This window comes from Grammomys surdaster, unplaced genomic scaffold (genome assembly GCF_004785775.1).
Source record: "Grammomys surdaster isolate TR1022 unplaced genomic scaffold, NIH_TR_1.0 135, whole genome shotgun sequence".
Taxonomy (NCBI): domain Eukaryota; kingdom Metazoa; phylum Chordata; class Mammalia; order Rodentia; family Muridae; genus Grammomys; species Grammomys surdaster.
In genome coordinates, this window is record NW_021604593.1 from 2,874,893 (window position 1) to 2,894,909 (window position 20,017).

A 20,017-nucleotide genomic window follows, 5' to 3' on the forward strand; every position below is an offset into this window, starting at 1 on the left:
GAGGGGCATACAGACTTCCCCTGTGCCATGATGGAGGGGCATACAGATTGCATCTAAAGGTCAGCATTGGGGCCTACAGATTGCAGGGTGTGGAAATGAAATTTGGAAAAGCTTATTTGGCCTCCTGCCTTTTTCCATTACTCACCCCCTTGAGAAATTCATGGGTGAGGCTCAGGTGCATCTGGCCCCAGGTCAGGAGTGTGAAAGCTCGAGTGCGGAAACAGTGCTGATCGGGGAGCCTGTGCCTGCCCACAGGCCTCCTTCCTGGGGGTCTTTTTTTCTCTGTGTACACAATCTCTTTGAGCCCCCTAATCTCTCTGTGTTTAGACTTTCTGGCCACCCTGTCTAGGCAATCTGGAAGCTAATTCCAGCCTTTTTGTTATCAAGAACTGTTGACAGATCTACCTTCATCTCACTGATAAGATAAGCCTGGACAACAATGGAACCTGTTATAAAGACAGACCCACCTCTTCTTCTCCCCATAGCCAGTGTATATACTTCAGTGTCCAGGACATTCACAGATCTGTGCAAACATCTCCACTGTCTAGTTCTGAAGATTTTTATTATCCCCCCGCCAAAAGGGAAGCACTAACAGTTATTCCCATGTCTCCCTTTTCAACTCTTGAGTAGCCTTAGCTAACATTTTGTCTCAATGAATGTGCTCTGCACATTTTACATAGGTGGGATTGTACACTTTGGGCTTCTGTAACTCTGTGCAGCTTTTAGTGGCAGTGCTCCATTAAGAGGCCCCGAGACCAGCAGAGTATGGGACTCTGTACCTTCATACACAAAGCTTGTTGCCTGAGACCTACAAGGACTCTTTGGTGGTGTGGTGGCATGGCAGCATGGTGGTGTGGCAGCGTGGCGCTGGTTCAGCCAGGGCAGTGAGTCCCATCCCTGCTTCTCTGTACAAGTAGAGTCACAATGCAGTCTAATGACGTGGTTTTCTGTTTATTATTGCCCTGCAGTGAGGAGAGAGAGGGAGGGTTGATTTTCTGTCCTACTCAGAAAGCTCTTGGTTTAAAATTCTGCACAGACATCTGTGTCTTTCTTTTTGTTCTTATGTGCTTAGAAAATGCAGGCTGCTACTCTCCCAGAGTTGCCAGAATTCAGCTTTAGATACAAACCAAGGTCCTTTAGTGTTGAGTGTGTTTTGGTTTTTGTTTTCTGTAGGGGGTTGAACACAGGGCCTTGTGGGTACTACTAAAGCATACCACCACTGAGCTAATCCACAGCCCCTTTTAGTTTGAAATGCTATTCTGTGGTCAGGCATGGTGAACACACACCTACAGCCCTAGCACTTAGAAAGCTGAGCCTGGAACAGCAGGAGATGAAAGTTATGCTTAGTTGCACAGCAGGTTTGAGGCCAGGCTGAGGCCAGCCTTGCACCCCCTAAGAAAAAAGAGGGGAGGAGGGAGAGAGAGGGAAGTGTTGAGGAGAGAGAAATGATAGTCTAGGGGACTCGCACACTCGAACACAGAGGAGGAAGGGAGAGGAGCTAGAGATGATGTGTTCCCAAGGTTATACAGAGGCTAGGCTTGACCTACAGCCCTCAGCTACTACACAGGAACGTGACATCACCTTTAGACATGTCAGTGCTAATCTTACAGACTATAAACATGTTTAGAGTTCATCAATATGGCATCTGTATTTAAAATTTTTGAAATCTCACATCCACCTTGAGGACGTGTCATTTTGTTTTCTTAATGTTCTCTAGCCCAGTTTAAACTCGAGGCACCAGAATAAAGAATTTTATTTTCTCTGGGCATGATGACATATGCATTTCATCCCCAGCACTGTAAAGGTGGAGACAGGCAGAGTTCTGTGAGTCTGAGCCATCCTGGTCTACATAGTGGATTCTAGCCCAGCCAGGGTGAGACCTTCTCTTAAAAACAAAAAGGATTTTTTTTTTCTGAAAAGATTTATTTTTATTATTTTAAATTGTGTGTCTGTGTGGTGTGTGGGGGCATGATGTGGGTGCTGAAAGAGGCCAGAGACACTGGATCACCTGAAGTTGAAGTTACAGGCGGTTGTGCTCCACCTGAGGGTGTCACACATGGAACTCTGATCCTCTCCAAGGCCAGTATGAGCTCATAACTACCGAGCCATCTCTCCAGCCCCAAGAATTTTATTCTTACCCAGCTGCTGGATACTTTTGTAGTATTTTATTTTGCTGAACATTACATACATCTTTGTCTAAGGCCTTCACAAATATAGCTCATTTAATGTTCAGAACGATCCTGTTATGTAGATGTGATGATAATTCCCACTCTTGCAGACAGGGAGCAGAAGTAACAGAAGTGTGTGGGAACTGGTTTTAGAGCCCAAGGAGCCTGCTCCCTGGTCTGGATTTCAGTTAGATGCATCCCACGTGGCCTTTTGTGTGTCCTGTAGACTCATGCAGTATCCTTATGTAGTGAAGAAAATCTGGTGTCAACATTTTCTTTCATTAAATCAGCTCTGAACACATTAGCTTTGTGCAGGATGTCTGGTGTCTCTCAGATAAGGTCCCCCTGCCCAGTACACTGGAGGCATTTGCTGTGTTTTGTGAGCATGGATTAGAAGTACTATTAACTTCCCTCTGTTACTTGTCATGTAGCTTTAACTTACCACCTAGGTCCGCACGCTATGCATGTGCTGTAGTGTTGACAGACATCCCAGCCCCTGGCTCTTAGAGAGCAGTTGTAATGAGTAACTCACTGGTCTGGAACTCATTATCCCCCTGCCTCGGTTCTCCTGTTCTGGGATTTTAGGCTTGTACCATTACACTTGGCTGAAGTTAAACCACACTTAACATAGATATTATAGTTATAAAGCCTTTGGTTTTGTTCACAATGGTTGTCCTGGTGCTTTGAAGATAGATTCTTCACTTTATGTGACTTGATTCTGAGTGACACATAAACCATAGTATGTGTCTAAGTGTATTATGTGTGACACTTCAGAAGCCTGCTAATATGGAGTTGATAATTACAAAGTGTGTTACTCCTGGGTAAAGAGCCCAACTTAAAAGAAATTATACATACATATATATGTATATATACGTATATATATTTGTATTTAGTGGGGGTGTGAAGAGAGCAAATGAGTATGTGTAGAGATCAGAGGATATTTGTCATCTGTTGCTCCTTAGATTTCATTGCTTTGTTTAAAGTATATTTTTGTTGTTTTAAATTGTGCACACACATGTGTGTACATATGAGAGAGTATGTGTGTAAGGGCAAGGGCTTGAGGGTTCTGGAGGTGTTGGAGCTGGAATTACAAGCAGTTTCTCATCACCTGATGTGGATGCTGGGAACTGAATCCAGGTCCTCTGTAAGAACAGTAAGAGCTCTTAGTGGTGGCCATCTCTCCAGCCGGCTCTCCTCAGGCCTTGTTTTGTGGCAGAGTCTTTCTCATTTCAGACAGGGTGCTGTATGTGAGCGGCTGGATGAGGGGACCACAGTCTTATGGTCAGAGTGATGGGGTTGGGATTACAGACATGTGGCCTCGAAGGATGGAACTCAAGCCGTCTGCCTTCACTAGCTGAGCCGTCTTGCTGTACCTCAGCTTCTGTTTATAAAACTCAACATTATTATGTGTAAAGAGTCACAGAAGCAGGCCAGGCATGGTGGTGCACACCTTTAATCCCAGCACTCGGGAGGCAGAGGCAGATGGATCTCTGAGTTTGAGGCCAGCCTGGTCTACAAATGGAGTCCGGGACAGCCAGGGTTGTGTTACATAGAGAAACACAAAACAAGAAAAAAGAAAAAAAGAAAAAAGAGTCCCAAAAGCAGGCACTGAGGACCCTTCTTTCTATGGTGTACAAGGGGAAGTGACCTAGTCATACTTAGGACTTCCTAATTTCACCGCATGGGACTTTCAGACAATTTGAGAATTATGAATATTCCCAAATACTGTTTTCTTTCATTAATTTTTCCTTGACTAACTTGTTATTTTTTCCTGCGCTTACACCACCTGTTAAAAACATCATTACTCAAAGATGAAAAGAACTGTAAGGTTTTATTCTTCAGCACTGTAAGTTTGTGTGGCTTGGGGTTTCTTCCTGCTTTGGTTCAGTGGAACAGGTTGTCCCCAAGCAGAGTGTAACTAACCAGAACTAACAAGGTTTGAACTTTAAATCTACTTTCTTTTCTTCTTTTGTGGGGTGGAGGACCCAAAATCCAATCATTTGTTTGTTCCTGGTAAAGACTTAACTTTTGACTGGCCTCAGACTCAGGCGTAGAAGCTCTGTGAGGATGGCCTGTGTGCGCCTCTTGTCCATCTGCTCCTGGGCTTCTTTGGTTTCCTTCATTCTCTTGGCCAGAAGTTAAGCCTGCTCTGCAGCCTCGCTTTCTTAGTTTCTTCAGAACAGTAAGTCCACATTTGTGTTGCAGGATCCACAAGTAACGAGAGGCTGAATCCTGGGTGCTTTGGTCCTGGCTTCTTACCCTCTTTTAGGGACTGTTTGACACCATGCTGGCAGACATCATCTCCATTAGAGAGATTGAAAGTTTGCAGATTCTGCTAGCTTGAGCCTCAACCATTGAAGCAGAATGATACCTGTCAGTCCAGGAGTAGCCCCGCCCCATCTCTTTTGGGGTAACCAAGTTGAGAACACTCAGATTGGCACCCACAATGCATCCTTGAGCAGGCTTAGGCTCTGTCTCTCCAGTTCTCCTTGGTCTGTTAACAAGAGCACCCTGACTCCGGCAGGCACACTCTGCTGAGGGTCCATCAAGGATTTGGACCATGCATCATTTCCACTCTTCACCCCAAGCGTAAGCAGCTACTCTGTTGCCATGGTTTCTCACAGGATGTGTGGTTTGCCATCCTCATCCACTTTAGTGATTTCCTGGCAGCCAGTAGGAAGGAGATTCAGCTTCATCTTGCTGTAGCCTACCATCTAGGAGGTACAACAACAAAAATGAGCTTAAATCCATTTTCTTAAACTCATTTCCATTGAGACTTGTTTTCCGTACTCTGCCTCTCCGTGGTAGACCCCTCTGCCACAAGCACATGTACAGGCTAATTAGGAAGAGCTTTTACCTTTATTTTGGATGTCACTATGTAGTCTAGACTGGTTTTGAATTCACCCCAGCCTCCCTTCTGGGTGCTGCATGCTTGTGACACTATCTGGCTCTGAGACTTCTTAAATGTTTGATTGTAGATCTCTGAGAACCATTTGGGACTGTGTCCTGGGGTCAAGTGCACTTAGGTGGCTGTGTTGTAACTGATAATCTGTGGTGGCCCCCAGGTCACATTAACTACACTAGTGCACACTAGTGCACACTTAATGGAGGGAAAGCAAACAAACTGGAGATCGGATTCACTTCATCCATTTCTCTGTATTCTAAGAACAAAGTAAAGAAAATCAAGCCAGTAGGATTGTCTGTTGTATGTACCTCTCGAGCTTATTATGTGGCAGGCAGGACATAGACATGGACAACGTCTTCTATGTATGTTCACCTTCTGTTGTGTACAGTGACACACATTCCATAGGTTGTACACACTTGTCCTTACATACTCTACGGAGTATAGCAAACTGACATTTTTCGGCTTAATGACATGAAAGAATGTTGAGCTATACATTGGGCAGGAAGAACCTTTAAGTCTAAAAGAGTCAATGTATTGTTAGAAATGCTTAATCGAGGGGACATGGAGATGATTCATGGGGTGGAGGCATGTGCCCCCAAGCCTGATGACCTGAATTCAATTCCCAGCACCAGTGTGGGAGGAGAGAGCTAACTTCTGCAAAATGTCCTCTGACCTACATGTGTGCTACAGCATGTGAGAATACATATTCTCTCTCTCTCTCTCTCTCTTTAGATAAATGTAATTTTAAAGTGCCTAATTGGTTATCTGTATTTAAGTAACAAATATAATGTCTGTCCCAAGGAAAAGGAATTATAATTCATAGATGAGGAAAATTTCAATAATTACAATTATAATAAATACTTAAAATAGAACATGCTCTTTCTCCCCGTAGCTTCTTTCTGTTTGCCAGTTTTAATTTGTTAATGATGTAGATAATAGCATATTTGTAATCCAAAATACTACATAAGAGTTGAGTAGCATTAATTCATATTTGTTATATTTTTTAGTTGCTTAAACTTCTGTTATTGTAGTACTGGGGATTGAACCAGGGCCTGTGTATACAAGGGAAGTGTGATAACCACTAAACATACCCCTGGCTCCTGCCTCTACTTCCAAGTGCTGTTGTTATATTACTCTCAAGAGAGACTCTGTCTGAAGAAGAGGACTCAGCTTGGAGGAAATGAATAGGCCAACAGTTGACATGTAAACACAGAAACTCTACTGTGCTCACTGAGAACAAACGGTTCTGTTGAGAGCCAGCGGAGGCTGCTGCAGGCTCTCCTCGGGGCTTCTGCCATGGTTTCACTTGTGATCTGTGTGTGCAGCTCTGGGGTTGAATGCAGAGGCTTGCACACGCTGGGCAGGTGCTGTACCCCTGAGAAACACGCTCGCTCAACAGACTGGAAGAGGGAGAGTAAGGAGTGGTTTTAGCTGTGAGGATCTCATTTTATCAGCAGGGACATTTTATCCTTCAGCTGTTGGGCATCTTTCCCTCCCATGTTACTGGTGACAGCCATGCCTTCTGAACGTGCGATTAGGAGTTCTAGGAGTACATCAAACAAAGGCACCGGGATTACCACAGTGGGTTGAGACTGAGTCTCCCCCTGGACCTGGCTTCCCCTACTCAAAGCCTCTCTGCCAGTTAACCTGCACAAACTCATGCTGGGGGTGTGTGTGAGGAAGGAATGGTTGGCAGGGAGGGAGGGAGGGAGTCACACTGGGCCGTGAGAGGGGCATGGAGTGTTTCTGGAATTTCTGATGCAGTAACGTTTCTGTGAAAGTTTAATGGTGGCAGTGACCACCATTCACAAACTCAGCACCCTACTGCCAGTTATAGAGATTTGGTTGCAGTGTATATAAACTCGGATGCTGCTAGCACACACGGAGTGTGCCGATAGGAAAAGATGTGCTCTGCCTTCATCAAAACAGCTAAAGTGAAACCACTTGTGATAGTGCACACTGCAGTCACAATGCCTGAGAGACCAGGCTTGGCTGGAGAGTCAGTCAGGGAGCACCTCGGTTACATGTCACATTTGAGGCCAGCATGCTCTACAAGAGACCCATTTAAAAAAAAAAAAGTAGCTTGGGCTACTTTAATTCCAGTAGCTGGGAGGCAGAGCCAGGCGGTTCTTTCCATTTGAGGCCAGCCTGGTCTACAGAGAAAGTTCCAGGACAGCCAGGGTTACACAGAGAAACCCTGTCTCAAAAACAAAACTAAACGAAACAAAACTAAACAAAAAAGTAAACAACACCAATCCCCTGAATCCCAAACTAAACAGCATAATGTAATATAAGAATTAAAAAATAAGTTATAAAATATCTAGTTTGTAAGCAGAGTTTTCTTTTTAAAGTAGCCTGTTTTTAAGTGTTATTATAGATCCACAGTAAAATTGAACAGAAAGACCGGAAGTTCCCATATAGCCCTGCCCCCTCTGCAGAGCCGGGTCTTCAGTCAGCATTCCTACTAGAGAGAGGAGTGTGTTACAGCTGAGTGTGGGTGGACACCTCTGTATCACCTGAGTCCTGAGAGTTGCAGCTTAGTCATGTCTGGATCAGGGAATGTTTTCAGCTGTCTTTAATGGCATCTGGTTTGTGAGGGAGAGAAGACTGGTAGCTCATGACCATCTCAGCTTTACTTTTCTTTATGTCTTTGATGCTGTGCTTTAACATCTTCAGTTCTTGGCTTTGTTTCAAAAACCTAGCAAACACAGCATCCGAGGTATGAACAAGGAGGAGAGCCCACAAGGAATGAGGTCAGCCAGAACCGGCTGTTGAGCCCCTGTTAGCCACGAGAGGCTTGTACATGCCCTGTGTGTGATTAGTACCAGTTCACTGCTAAAGACAATACATTTTCCCAGTATACTTCCAGGGTTGGCCCAAAGAGTGTTTGACCAGTATTCAACAGTTTCCTGACCTGCACAGACAGGCCTTTGGGGACTTCAGCGGTCTTTCTTCTTGTAGCACATAGGATTTGAAGTATATTTAAAATCTACAGACAATTCTCCGTTCTCCCTTCAGCCTTACTAATAATATTTCCTGTTCCAGATCTTAGGGACTACTGATCTTTTTCTCTCTTTAATTGCTCACCTCTCTATGGGTTTTAATAAAAATTACTATAATTATTACCTATTACAGACATATTTATTCTGTGTCATTCAGTGTTTATAAATACATTATGTATACTAACTGCTGTAATGCAGTTGTCATGGTAACACAGTAAGGTTTATCATGTCACTTGGTAGATGACCAAGCTAAAGCCCAGAGAGAATGAAATCCCCTCCCCCAAGGTTAGAATAAGTGGTGTTGGCAGAGTGGTGAACTGGTTGCAAAGCCAGGCATAGTGTGCCCATTATCCTGACCCAGTGTAATTAGTTTTTGATAGTTTACTTTAAGTAGAAAGTTCAAATGATTTCATTTCATCCGATGTATACCCTCTATTCTCTGTTTCTCTGTGTGTATATATCAAAGGCCTTTTACTCCCTAAAGCACAGACTGTGTCATTGTTAGAGAAAACTGTTTATAAGGAAATCTATTAGCTAGTTCCTCAGGAGAGAAGTTAAGGGAGCGTGCTCACTTTGGAGTTTGGTTATAACGAAGCCCCAGAGAGAACTAGCCTCATAGGAAGTGGTAGTTATAGTCTTCAGATCAATGTTTTCCAAATAAAACCTTCTTCTGCCTCCTTGTTATTATAAAGCATCATGCCAAGCCAGGTGGTGCCAGTGCATGTGTTTAATCCCAGCACTCAGGAGGCAGAGGCAGGCAGATCTCTGAGTTCAAGGCCAGCCTGGTCTACAGAGTGAGTTCCAGGGCTACACAGAGAAACCCCGTCTTGCCCTTCTCCCCAAAAGCACTATGTTCATGAGACCTTTAAAGAAGTCAAGTTGACTCTGTGATAGGAACAACTGCACAGCTTTCTTTTTAAAATCTTAATGTGTTGGGGTAGCTTACTCTGACACCCCTGTGGGGGGTCAGAGGACAGTATCAGGTGAGGCAGAGTCTCTTGTTTGCCACTGTGTACACCAGGCTAGTTGGCTAGTCAGCTTCTGAAGATGGTTGTCTGCCTCCCATCTGCCATAGTAGGGATGAGATTAGACACACAGTACTGAGTTTGGCTTTACATGGGTTCTGGGCATCTGGACCAGGTCCTTACTTCTGTTCTTTACCCGCTGAGCCATCTTCCCAGCCCTCTTTTGTTTATTGTTATTTTTTGAGGCAGCAGTTTGGCTTGGAACTTGAGATTCTCTTGCTTTTACCTTCTGAGGGCGGGTGCCACCCACCTGGCTCCAGTACAACTTGCTGAGAGCATGTGGTCGTCTGCCACCTTCCAGAGTGTGAATTAGTAGGTCTCAAGAAGGAACTAGATACTGTGTTTTACCGTCTCCTCTGGGTGGGCTGGAGCCAGCAGACTAGAACACCAGCTCAGACTTTTCGCTTCTGATGGTCCCTCCCCTGCCCCAGTAAGTAGGAGGGATGACGGTAGAGGGTCTTCAGGAGATTTACTCTTTGAGACTGTGACCTTTCTCTGCTCTTTATGCTCCATGACCTGTGGACCTTGGCTTTTCCTAGTACAGGATAAGATCTCTGGTACCGTCCACAAGTAAGATGGCAAACCTTCTATTATACTAATATTGGTTAGGAAACATGAAATGCACATTTTATACCAGGCATGTTGCTAGGTGCTGTCCAGTCTGATGGTGAGTTCCTTTTCTAATTAAGGAAACAACTCTCTACAGTGGAGAGAGCACAGGCTTGGGAGGTGGTCCTAGGTATAAGCCAGGTCTGCTACTGTACCAATACTGCCTGTCTTCTCTAAGCTAAGTTTCTTCCTCTAAAAACAAAACAAAAACCCAGCAGCAACAACAAAAAAACACCCTACAGGCTATTATGAAGGTATTTAAAATTGTTTTTGACAGGGTCTTGTTATGTATTTGGCTGGTTTGGAATTTACAGAGATCCTCCTGCCTCTGCCCCGAGATCTGCAGTTCATGTATGCCAACACACATCTGCTTGAGTTTTTGGTGTTGGAGAATACTATTTGATGATGTATTTTCTTTTACATTGCTTTTCAGAATGAAAGCCATCGAGAGTCCCAACAAAGATGACGACACCCAGTGGCTGACATACTGGGTGGTGTACGGTGTGTTTAGCATTGCTGAATTCTTCTCCGATCTCTTCCTGTCCTGGTTCCCCTTCTACTACATGCTGAAGGTACAGTGATGTCTGATGGCTCCTCTCCTCCACATGTGTCTCCTTTACCCTCTGTCTCTCAGACTCCATCTCAGGACCTCTGTACCAGGAGCAGCAGGAGCAAGGGCTTGGGTGTCGGATGCCAGTGGTTCTTATCTCAGATTACAGGGAAGAAAGCAGGATTCCCCTCTCATTCCTCTGTTGAAGGCCTTGGAAGAGCCAGGGTAGCTCGTGTCAGAGGTGTGTTTAATAATCACAGGGAATGGAAGTCCTGTGACTGACACAGATTAATCTTCATGCAGTGATGTGTGGTAGACTTCATATGCTTTCAACATTCATAGTGCTGAATAGGAGTCATTATTTTTGGGAAAAAACCAAACATTTTCCATTATAGATTTGGAGAAAGAAAATGTCTTGTTGGCTGAGAAAGTTATGGTAACTTTGGCTGTGTGGTAGTCAAGCTCAGCCCCGCCAAACTTTGTGTTTGGCACGGGACTAGCCTAAGCTGCCAGCATTTGGGGGAAAGGACAGGAAACTGAAACTCATTTATAACTGGATCTCTGTGGGCTTCTGGCTTCCCCAGAGGGGAACGAGAGGGAGAGAGTTGTTTATTTCATGAACATGGCGATTTTTCAAGCTGTCTTCAGATGGTTGCCCAGGTGTCTTCTTCAGAAGAGTGGGTATGATGTAACCACTGCCTCTGGTTCTCAGACTACAGACTTTGCAAACCAGAGAAGGTGGAGTGTCCAGCCACGAGGGGCTCGCTCCAGGCTGTCCTGTGTCCCTTTTTATTAGTACAAAGTACATATGATATAATTTAAAGATTCAGGTCACTCTGAAAGATTTTGAAAACAAAACAATCCATTCTGCACTTCCTTAAAAATAACCATTGTTAGGGCTGGAGAGATGGCTCAGTGGTTGAAAGTACTTGTTGCCATCAGAGAGGATCTAGGTTCAAGTCCCAGCACCCACATGGCAGCTCACAACTATCTGTAACTCCAGTTCCGGGGACTCTGCTTTTCTTCTGGCCTCTAGGGGCACCAGGCACATGAAAACTGAACACTCATGCACACAAAATAAGAATAAATGTTATTTTTTTAAAAGCTCACTTTCCTCATTTATGACAATTTAGCTTTGCCAGTTATTTCTCTGTCTGTAAATTGGTGTGGCTTCCATGCTTGCTTGTGTTCTGTACATTATTTTGAAAGATGACATGGCTCTCTTTCCTCCTCACATCCGACCAGATTCTTACAGCCTCTCCATGCCCAAGTCATTCCCACTCACAAAATTACAACTTTGAAGATGCTATTCAGCCTGGTCATGTTGTTGGCGTGCATGTAGCACATGGAAGTTTGGGGTTCTTACACCTAACAGTTGTTACTTATATATCTTATGACATTTACAGTTATTGTTATACACTTGCATACGTAAATGCTTTCTAATCTGAGGAAGCTTGGGTGCAGATTAGATGGTAGCATGCTGTCTCGTGCTTTGGCTTCTTGTGTTTTTCTGGGCCGCAAGTCTGACCAGGGCCTTGCACATGCTAGGCAAGTGCTCCACCACTGACCTACTCCGCCAGCTCCTTAATCTGGATTTCTAATTCTGAGATACAATAGATGTAGCTTCCTTTGCTATCTGATCTTAGTCTTAATCTTAGAAAGTCTGTTCACATGCTCCTCTTCCTGCGGTCTGACTGTCCGGTTCTTACATTTGCTCATAGTTACAGCCACTCTGCAGTAATGCCATGTGTTGGTTCTTGTATTTCATCTGTCATAATTTCCAAGCCTAACTAGTATTGCTCGGCACTTATTTTAATTTTATTTTACTTGTATGTGAGAGTGTGTGAAAGAGAGACTATGTGTGTGTATGTGTGAGGGAGAGTGTGTGTGTGTGAGAGAGAGTGTGTGTGTATGTGAGAGAGAGAGTGTGTGTGTAGGCCATTAGCCGGGCAGTGGTGGCGCACGCCTCTAATCCCAGCACTTGGGAGGCAGAGGCAGGTGGATTTCTGAGTTCGAGGCTAGCCTGGTCTACAGAGTGAGTTCCAGGACAGCCAGGGCTACACAGAGAAACCCTGTCTCCAAAAACCAAAAAAAAAAAAAAAGAAAAAAAAAAGAGTGTGTGTGTGTGTGAGAGTGTGTGTGTGTGTGAGAGAGTGTGTGAGAGTGTGTGTGTGTGTGTGTGTGTGTGTGAGTGAGAGAGAGTGTGTGTGTGTGAGAGAGTGTGTGTGTATATGTGTGAGGGAGAATGTGTGTGTGAGAGAGTGTGTGTGTGTGTGTGTGTATGTGAGAGTGTGTATGTGTATGTGAGAGTGTGTGTGTGTATGTGTGAGAGAGAGAGTGTGTGTGTATGTGTGAGGGAGAGTGTGTGTGTGTGAGAGAGTGTGTGTGAGAGAGAGAGTGTGTGTGTATGTGTGTATGTGAGAGAGTGTGTGTGTGTGTATGAGAGTGTGTGTGTAGGCCATTAGCCGGGCAGTGGTGGCGCACGCCTCTAATCCCAGCACTTGGGAGGCAGAGGCAGACGGATTTCTGAGTTCGAGGCCAGCCTGGTCTACAGAGTGAGTTCCAGGACAGCCAGGGCTACACAGAGAAACCCTGTCTCCAAAAACCAAAAAAAAAAAAAAGAAAAAAAAAAGAGTGTGTGTGTGAGAGTGTGTGTGTGTGTGAGAGAGAGAGTGTGTGTGTGAGAGTGTGTGTGTGTGAGTGTGTGTGTGTGTCTGTGTGTGTGTCTGTGTGTGAAGGTCCTCTGTTGGATCTACATCTGTTATGGGTTCCAGGACTCTGTGGTGGAGCTCTGGCCTCTGGGCTTGCGCAACTGCCTCACTTTTGTGGGTGTAGAAACAATCTCTTGTAAAATTCCACATCACTCAGTTGTGCTTTTGCTCCTGACGAGGTCTGTAGTTGATTATGTTGTCTTTCTTTAGAAACAGTGTACTCATCCAGTATCTTATTATTTTGGTCTGTGAACCAGTTTTCCTCCAAGGGATTTATAAACTCTTTCAGGCTGTGGAATAAATGCCCTTTATGTCCTGCTTAGCTTCTAACTGTGGACTTGACCCAAACTAGAGTGGCTGAGAAGTGGGCCTCCTGAAGGACTCCCCAGTCAGACTGGACTGCAGGCTTGTCTTTGGGGGATTATTTTGATCAACTGTGGGTGCTACCGTTCCCTGGCAGGTGGTCCTGGGCTGTGAAGGAAGCCAGTTACCATGAGAATGAGTGAGCCAACAAGCACTGTTCCCATGGTGTCTGCTTCAAGTTCCGGGCAGGAGTTACTGCCCTGCCCCCCTTTGCTGACAGAAGTTGTAACAAACCCCGTTGCTCCCTGGGTTGCTTTTTGTGAGACTATATTATCACAGCAACAAACTAAAAGTGGGATGCTTCAGAATAAAAAGGGGAAATGGTCTCCCTCGCCTGTTCTGTTCTTTGCTTGTGGTTCAGGAAGAGCAGCCATCTTTGTTTTACTTTTTCCTTAAGACAGGGTTTATGCTCAGGTGACCTCAAATTACTGTGCACATCTTGAATGATTGATTTTTGTTTTGTTTTGATTTTCTGATACAGGGTCTCACTATATAACCCTGTCTGTCCTAGAACTCTGTAGACCAGGCTGGCCTCAAACTCACAGAGATCCACCTGCCTCTGCCTCCTAAGTGCTGGTATCAAAGGTGTGCATGCGCCACCACGGCCTGGCTTGAACAATTGATTTTAGTTATTTATTTTTTGAAGAATTGATTTTAAATTCAGCCCGTCTCCTCTGGCTGTATTGCAGAGGCCTTCCAAGGTCTAGATTTCCTTTTCCCCTTAATTATACAGGTTTACATAAGGCCACTTTATGAGTATATATTGTATTTTGAGTTTTTCTTCTACTTACATGTCATCAGAACATAAATGGTATTGTGTGTCTAAGACTTAGGTTTCTGACCAATTCATTGTAGCATAGTAGGAAAAGTTGATACATAAAATCACTTTCTGCAGTGGTGGCCCATACCTTTAATCCCAGCACTGGGAGATTTGGAGACAGGTGAGTTCAAGATCAGCCAGGTCTACAGAGGAGGTTGCAGGACAGGCAGAACTACATAGAGAAACCCTGTCTCCAAAAATTATCAATCTCAGTCTCCCTCCCTCAACTCTCTCTCTCTCTCTCTCTCTCTCTCTCTCTCTCTCTCTCTCTCTCTCTCTCTCTCTCTCTCTCTCCTGTGTGTGTGTGTGTGTGTGTGTGTTGTGTGTGTGCGTGTGTGCGTGTGTTGCTGGGGCTTGGCCTCTGGGCCTGGTGCATTTTAGGCAAGCGCTGTATCATTGAGCTCCAGCTCCAGCCATTGAAACACATTTTCTCTGGCATTAGCTTTAAACTCTGACCACGATGGTCCCCTGACTATCAGTTGTAGCCCTACTCTTGACAGTGATAGCACTGAGCCACAGACAGTTGCCTGGCTTATTGTCGTGTATGGAGTCATTGTGTCTGTGCTGATGCTGCAGCAGTCTCCTTAGAGCAGTGTGTGCCCTTCATCTGATCTGTCAGTTAGTGTAGGCTCCTGTGGCTGTCTCTAGGAGAGTTATCAGCTTGAAGGAGAGCTTCATACAAAGCACAGTCACATCTGCGAGATGAAGAGAAGGGGCTCCGAGAGCTGGTAGCTAGGCATCGCCTCGAGAGTTGAACAGTAATTAACCTCATTTTTAATATGAGAACTGCAGAGTGCTGAGGATGGAAGTGGAGAGCAGTAATTATTTTACTATCTCAAGACAGTTAGCTAGAGGGGACCAGAAAGTACCAAGTGGATAGCTGGCTGTATATTCTACAGAGTAATCACATTGAAGACAGAACTAGAGATGTTTGAGCTGGCCCCATCTGTTGGTCTTGCCCTAATTCATCCAGAAAAGAGAATCAGCCTGACTGGATTGCTCAAAGGTAGTATCTTTGTGGGTGGATGGTATTTCAGAGGGTTCCATCAATAGCAGGGTCTTTAGATGATACTGTTGTCCTCCTGATAGCAGATTAAAAAAAAAAAAACAACATGCCAGGGCTGGGGAGATGACTCAGCCACAAAGAGCAACGGCTGCTCTTGGCAGAAGACTCAGGTTCAGTTCCCAGTACTCACATGGTGGCTCGCAGCCAGCCATAACTCCAGTTCCAGAGGAATCTGATGCCCTCTTCTGGCCTCTGTGGGTACTGTATACACATATGGTACACATACGTACTTGTAGGCCAAACATTTGTGCAGTAAAGTAAATAAATGTAAAAAATTTTTAAAAATGATTTTCTTAAAACCCTATAGAACAGAAAGAGGACTCAGCCGTGCTCACTTGCCTAAGCTCATGAGACAGGCCCTTTTGATTTCTAATCTGGTCAGTCATTAGCATTTCACCTTGGTACCTTCTTTTGATGTGCATATGTCTCTGTGAATAATTTATTCCTAAAAATGAGACATCTTATGTTTAAAAAAAAAAGATACTAGCCAGAAATACATCCCTCCTTTCTCTGAAGTTTCGATATTCTGTGCCAGAGTCCGGCCAGAGTGAAAGGGTCCCAAGGAAAGGCAGCGATGGGGTGTGGAGTCAGTGGTGTGGCCAAACCTTATTTATCTTTGGCAGTTCTTCTGTCTATAACTGTTTGCTAATAAAGGCCAAAAACCGTTGGCTTCTTATAATAAACTCTTTCTGTTAGCATCAGGGGATTAGAAAAAAGGAAGGCTTAGTTGTTAGGGCTCCCTTCTCTCTAGCTCAAGGACCAGACAAGACTCATTAACTGAATCAGGAAGAAAAGAGAAGAAAAGAAAGAAAATATTTTACACAGGCCATATGCACAGATATACACACACACACACACACACACACATATATTCTGGTTGGACCTGACCACCTGTCTCATCAACTCCACAAGTGTTCTTACACACTTACACGCATACACATATACCTACCTACACAGTATGTATATACAGCAGACATATACATACATACATTTGGTGAGCGGATGGGGCAGAGCTTCAGATACCACACTTTATTCCTTCTCTCTGGCCTTCTTATACTTTCTTAGACAAAAGTTCTTTAGAAAATTACCTAATAGATAACTTGTTACACAAAAGGGGAGTTACAGAAGGATGTTGATAGTAAGTTCAAAGCAGTATTTCATTCGATAAGCTCATTATAAGTTCAAAGCAACAGTTTCACGTGACCTCATTTTATCATAGTGTATACCTGTGGCTTCATCCTTGGACCTGACCTAGAATGAATATTTTTCCTTGATCAAAAATTTGTCCCAAGTCTCTTTTTAGTGTAATTGTGAAGGCTCATTGTATTTCTTATTATGCAGCCTTTACTTACTATTTTATCTTTCTGGCAAAACAACTAAAACCATCTCTTAAAACTTTCTTCCTAAAATTATTTGAATCAAATGAGGAATTCTATAAAATCATTTATTCATCTAAACAGCATTGATTCATGAAAGTTCATCTTTATGTTGATCTGCAGGAAATCTCACCAATAGAATAGGGTGGGGTAATGTCCAGGAATCATTAGACTGTGTAATAGTGACAGGAAAAGGTGTATCAGCTGCAAGAAGCAATCCTGAGATGAAGTCTCTTGGGACCTTGCCTCTCAGAGCTCGTCCATCATAAGCCATGGTAGGCCACCTCCAGGAAAGTCACCTGCTAGCCTTAGCCTCTCCTAGATGGCTCCTGACAATTTTGCCCATGCTGGCCTTGGACTCGTATGTTAAAGTCGTCCTCAGCCTGAAGCTGAGTGGTTGGGGCTGCAAGCACTGCTATACTCAGTTCTACCTTAATTTACTTACGAGTGTGCAGGGCATGTGTGCTCCCCTGCGTGTGCACACCTGCGTGTGCTCCTTTCACATGCTGCTGGGGATCTAAATTCAGACCCTCATCTCCCCAGCCCCTTCATTATTTTTTGATTAGTAGGTTCTTATTTAAGAAGAAGGACTTCAGGCAGACAAGATGGTGTAGTGCGTAACAGTGAGTGTTGTGTAAGCTGTGCCCCCTGAACCTACAGTGGAGGAATAGACGTGTGGTTCCTTAATACAGTGGAGGAAGAGAAGTGTGGTTCCTGAAAGTTAGCCTTTTAATCCCCGAACTTGGGAGGCAGAGGCAGGTGGATTTCTGAGTTCGAGGCCAGCCTGGTCTACAGAGTGAGTTCCAGGACAGCCAGGGCTACACAGAGAAACCCTGTCTTAAAAAACAAAAAAACAAAACCCAAAGAAAGCCTTTGACCTTCAAGTGTGTGTCTGCACTCACATACATGAACCATATTTCAAATCATATAATTCTCTCAAACACACATTAAGAGATAATGGGTTTCATTGAGACGTATTTATGTCCCCCTTATTCCCCCCCCCTCTCTCTCTCCCATTATTATTTGTTTTATGTATCTATTTATTTTAGACATGGTCTCACATATCCCAGGCTGGCTTCACTTCCCTGTGTAGCTGAGGCTGGCCTTGAATGCCTTGCTTCACCCCCACACAGCGATGGAATTACGGGCTGGCACCACCATGAGTAGCTTCTGTGGTGCTGGGGATTTAGCCCAGGATTTTGGCTATGCTAGGCCAGCACTGTAAGAACTGAGCTGTGGTCCCAGCTCCTCTTTTCCTTCTGTCTCTTTCTTTTGAAACACAGTCTTTTTGCTGCTTCCTTACTGGTTGTGCTTTTTCTAAGCCTCCCATTAGCCATTAGACAACACTGGGATACCAGTGGAGAGGTCAGAAACAATGCTATCACGGGATGTCAGAATCAATGCTGTCCCCGGCATAGGGGAGGGCATGCGTGGAGTCCCAGCGTGCCCATGGTCCTTCTCACCAGCTTTCTGTTCCCTGCAGTGTGGCTTCCTGTTGTGGTGCATGGCGCCCAGCCCGTCTAATGGGGCTGAATTGCTCTACAGGCGAATCATCCGTCCTGTCTTCCTGAAGCACGAGTCCCAGGTGGATAGTGTGGTGAAGGACGTGAAGGACAAAGCCAAAGAGACTGCAGATGCCATCAGCAAAGAAGGTAAGGCTTAGGGGCAGCTTGTGCTCTGTGTGGAGTAGATGCCACGCCCTAGGCTCACCTGTCCTCCCCCAGTTCCTCTGTTTCCTTCTCAGTGATGTTCAGTGCAGCCTTCAGTCATCATATTAGAAAAGTGACTTTTCCACTGCAGGCCGAGTTTAGAGAACCAGCTGCATAAATGTCTTTATCTCCAGTTCAGGTTGGCCTGCAATTAGCAATCAAGAAAATGCCCCCAAAGACAAGCCCAAGGCCAGTCTGGTGGAGACAGCTCTCCAACAGGCCCCTCCGTCTCAGGTGTGTCAAGATGAAATCAAGATCAGCTGTCATGAAGGCTTCCTGAGTCAGGCTTGAAAAATCAACAGAGGAGACCTCAGGGTAGATTGTTCAGGAACTGCTTGTAAGAAAAAGCTTGGAGGTGGAAGCCATAAAAGAAACACAGGAGGATGGCAGGAGCTGGGTCAGCCAGTGGGCGGGGCGGGCCTGGGGCTGCCCTCACTCCACGACTGTGCTGCTGGAGAAGTTTGAGCAGAACAGCATGCATGACTGTGGCCGCTGCATGAAGACAGGACTAAAGGGATTTAGCTCAGCGGCAGAGCATTTGCCTAGCAAGTGCAAGGCCCTGGGTGGGGTCAGTCCTCAGCTCAGGGTGGGGGATGGGGACAGAAGAAGGAAGGAAATATAGTCTTGTTAGGATGTTGTGATCTAGCTACAGATGGTAGCCTCATGATTTGTAGCAGTGACAATAAAGTAGCAATAGTAAGTATGAGAGTCTTTCTTTTTTTTTTATTTTTTTTTATTTTTTTTTATTTTGAGACAAGGTTTCTCTGTGTAGCCCTGGCTGTCCGGGAACTCACTCTGTAGACCAGGCTAGCCTCGAACTCTCGAACTCAGAAATCCGCCTGCCTCTGCCTCCCAAGTGCTGGGATTAAAGGCGTGCGCCACCACCGCCCTGCTCTTGATTGCATTTAAGTTGGGGACAGTAGGATTTACTTATGAATTAGGCTAGGAGTTTGAGAGTGAAAGAAGCCAGGGCCAGGACTTACCGCCTGAGCAGTTCAAAGGGTAGACTTGCCATTGAAGTGGGAAGACTGGATAACAGAAATACAACATCTGGTTCTGGGCAGATGTCTGAAGTGTCTCTTAGAGACCTGCATGGAATAATAGTCTGATAGCCACTGGATACAGATGTTGAGAGCCCCAGGAAACAGGTTTACACCCAGGGTATAAGAGATGAAAGCCAGCTGGCTGCACCAGCCTGGAGAAGCTGGGTAGGGGAGGGTGGCAGGAAAGCCAGAGGGTATTGTCCAGTGAGGTGTCCATCCTGTCACGTGCTGTGAGGGTTAGGTAAGAGGGTGACTCCAAGAGATGACCATCAGACTCAGCAGTGAGGATTAGTGACCTGAAGAAAACACCTTTATGGGCACTGGGAACAAACATCTGACTGGAGAGATTTGAGAGACCAGGCATCTAGTGCACCACCAGGGGAGTGGTGGGAGCTGGGACGTTTTGAACAGGAGGGGTCAGTGTTGGAGAAGCTGGGGTGAGTGTGCAGCCGAGAGCTTCTGATGACAGCCGGGTGCTGTCTAGGAAGAGGCTGGTATATCCGAGACTCACATGACTATTTCAGGAATCACGGGCCCTCAGACTGCTTAGTTCTAGCTTTGGATTGTGAAAGCAGACCCCAAATAGGTTTTAGAAATTGAAAGAAAGTGAGACTGGAGAGGCTCAGTGGTTCTTGGATGGTTCAGGGCCACCGGGGATCTCTCGCACAGC

At 45.0% G+C, this 20,017-nt stretch overlaps 1 protein-coding gene across 1 annotated transcript in view; it reads left to right on the forward strand.

Annotated features, from left to right (window-relative positions):
- Reep5 (receptor accessory protein 5) overlaps positions 1-20,017 on the forward strand; it is a 28,763-nt gene that overhangs the window by 5,846 nt on the left and 2,900 nt on the right. The window contains exons 3-4 of the mRNA XM_028762824.1: positions 10,143-10,281; positions 18,079-18,247. Coding sequence (XP_028618657.1) covers positions 10,143-10,281; positions 18,079-18,247 — 308 coding nt within the window. The remainder of the gene's footprint in view (positions 1-10,142; positions 10,282-18,078; positions 18,248-20,017) is intronic.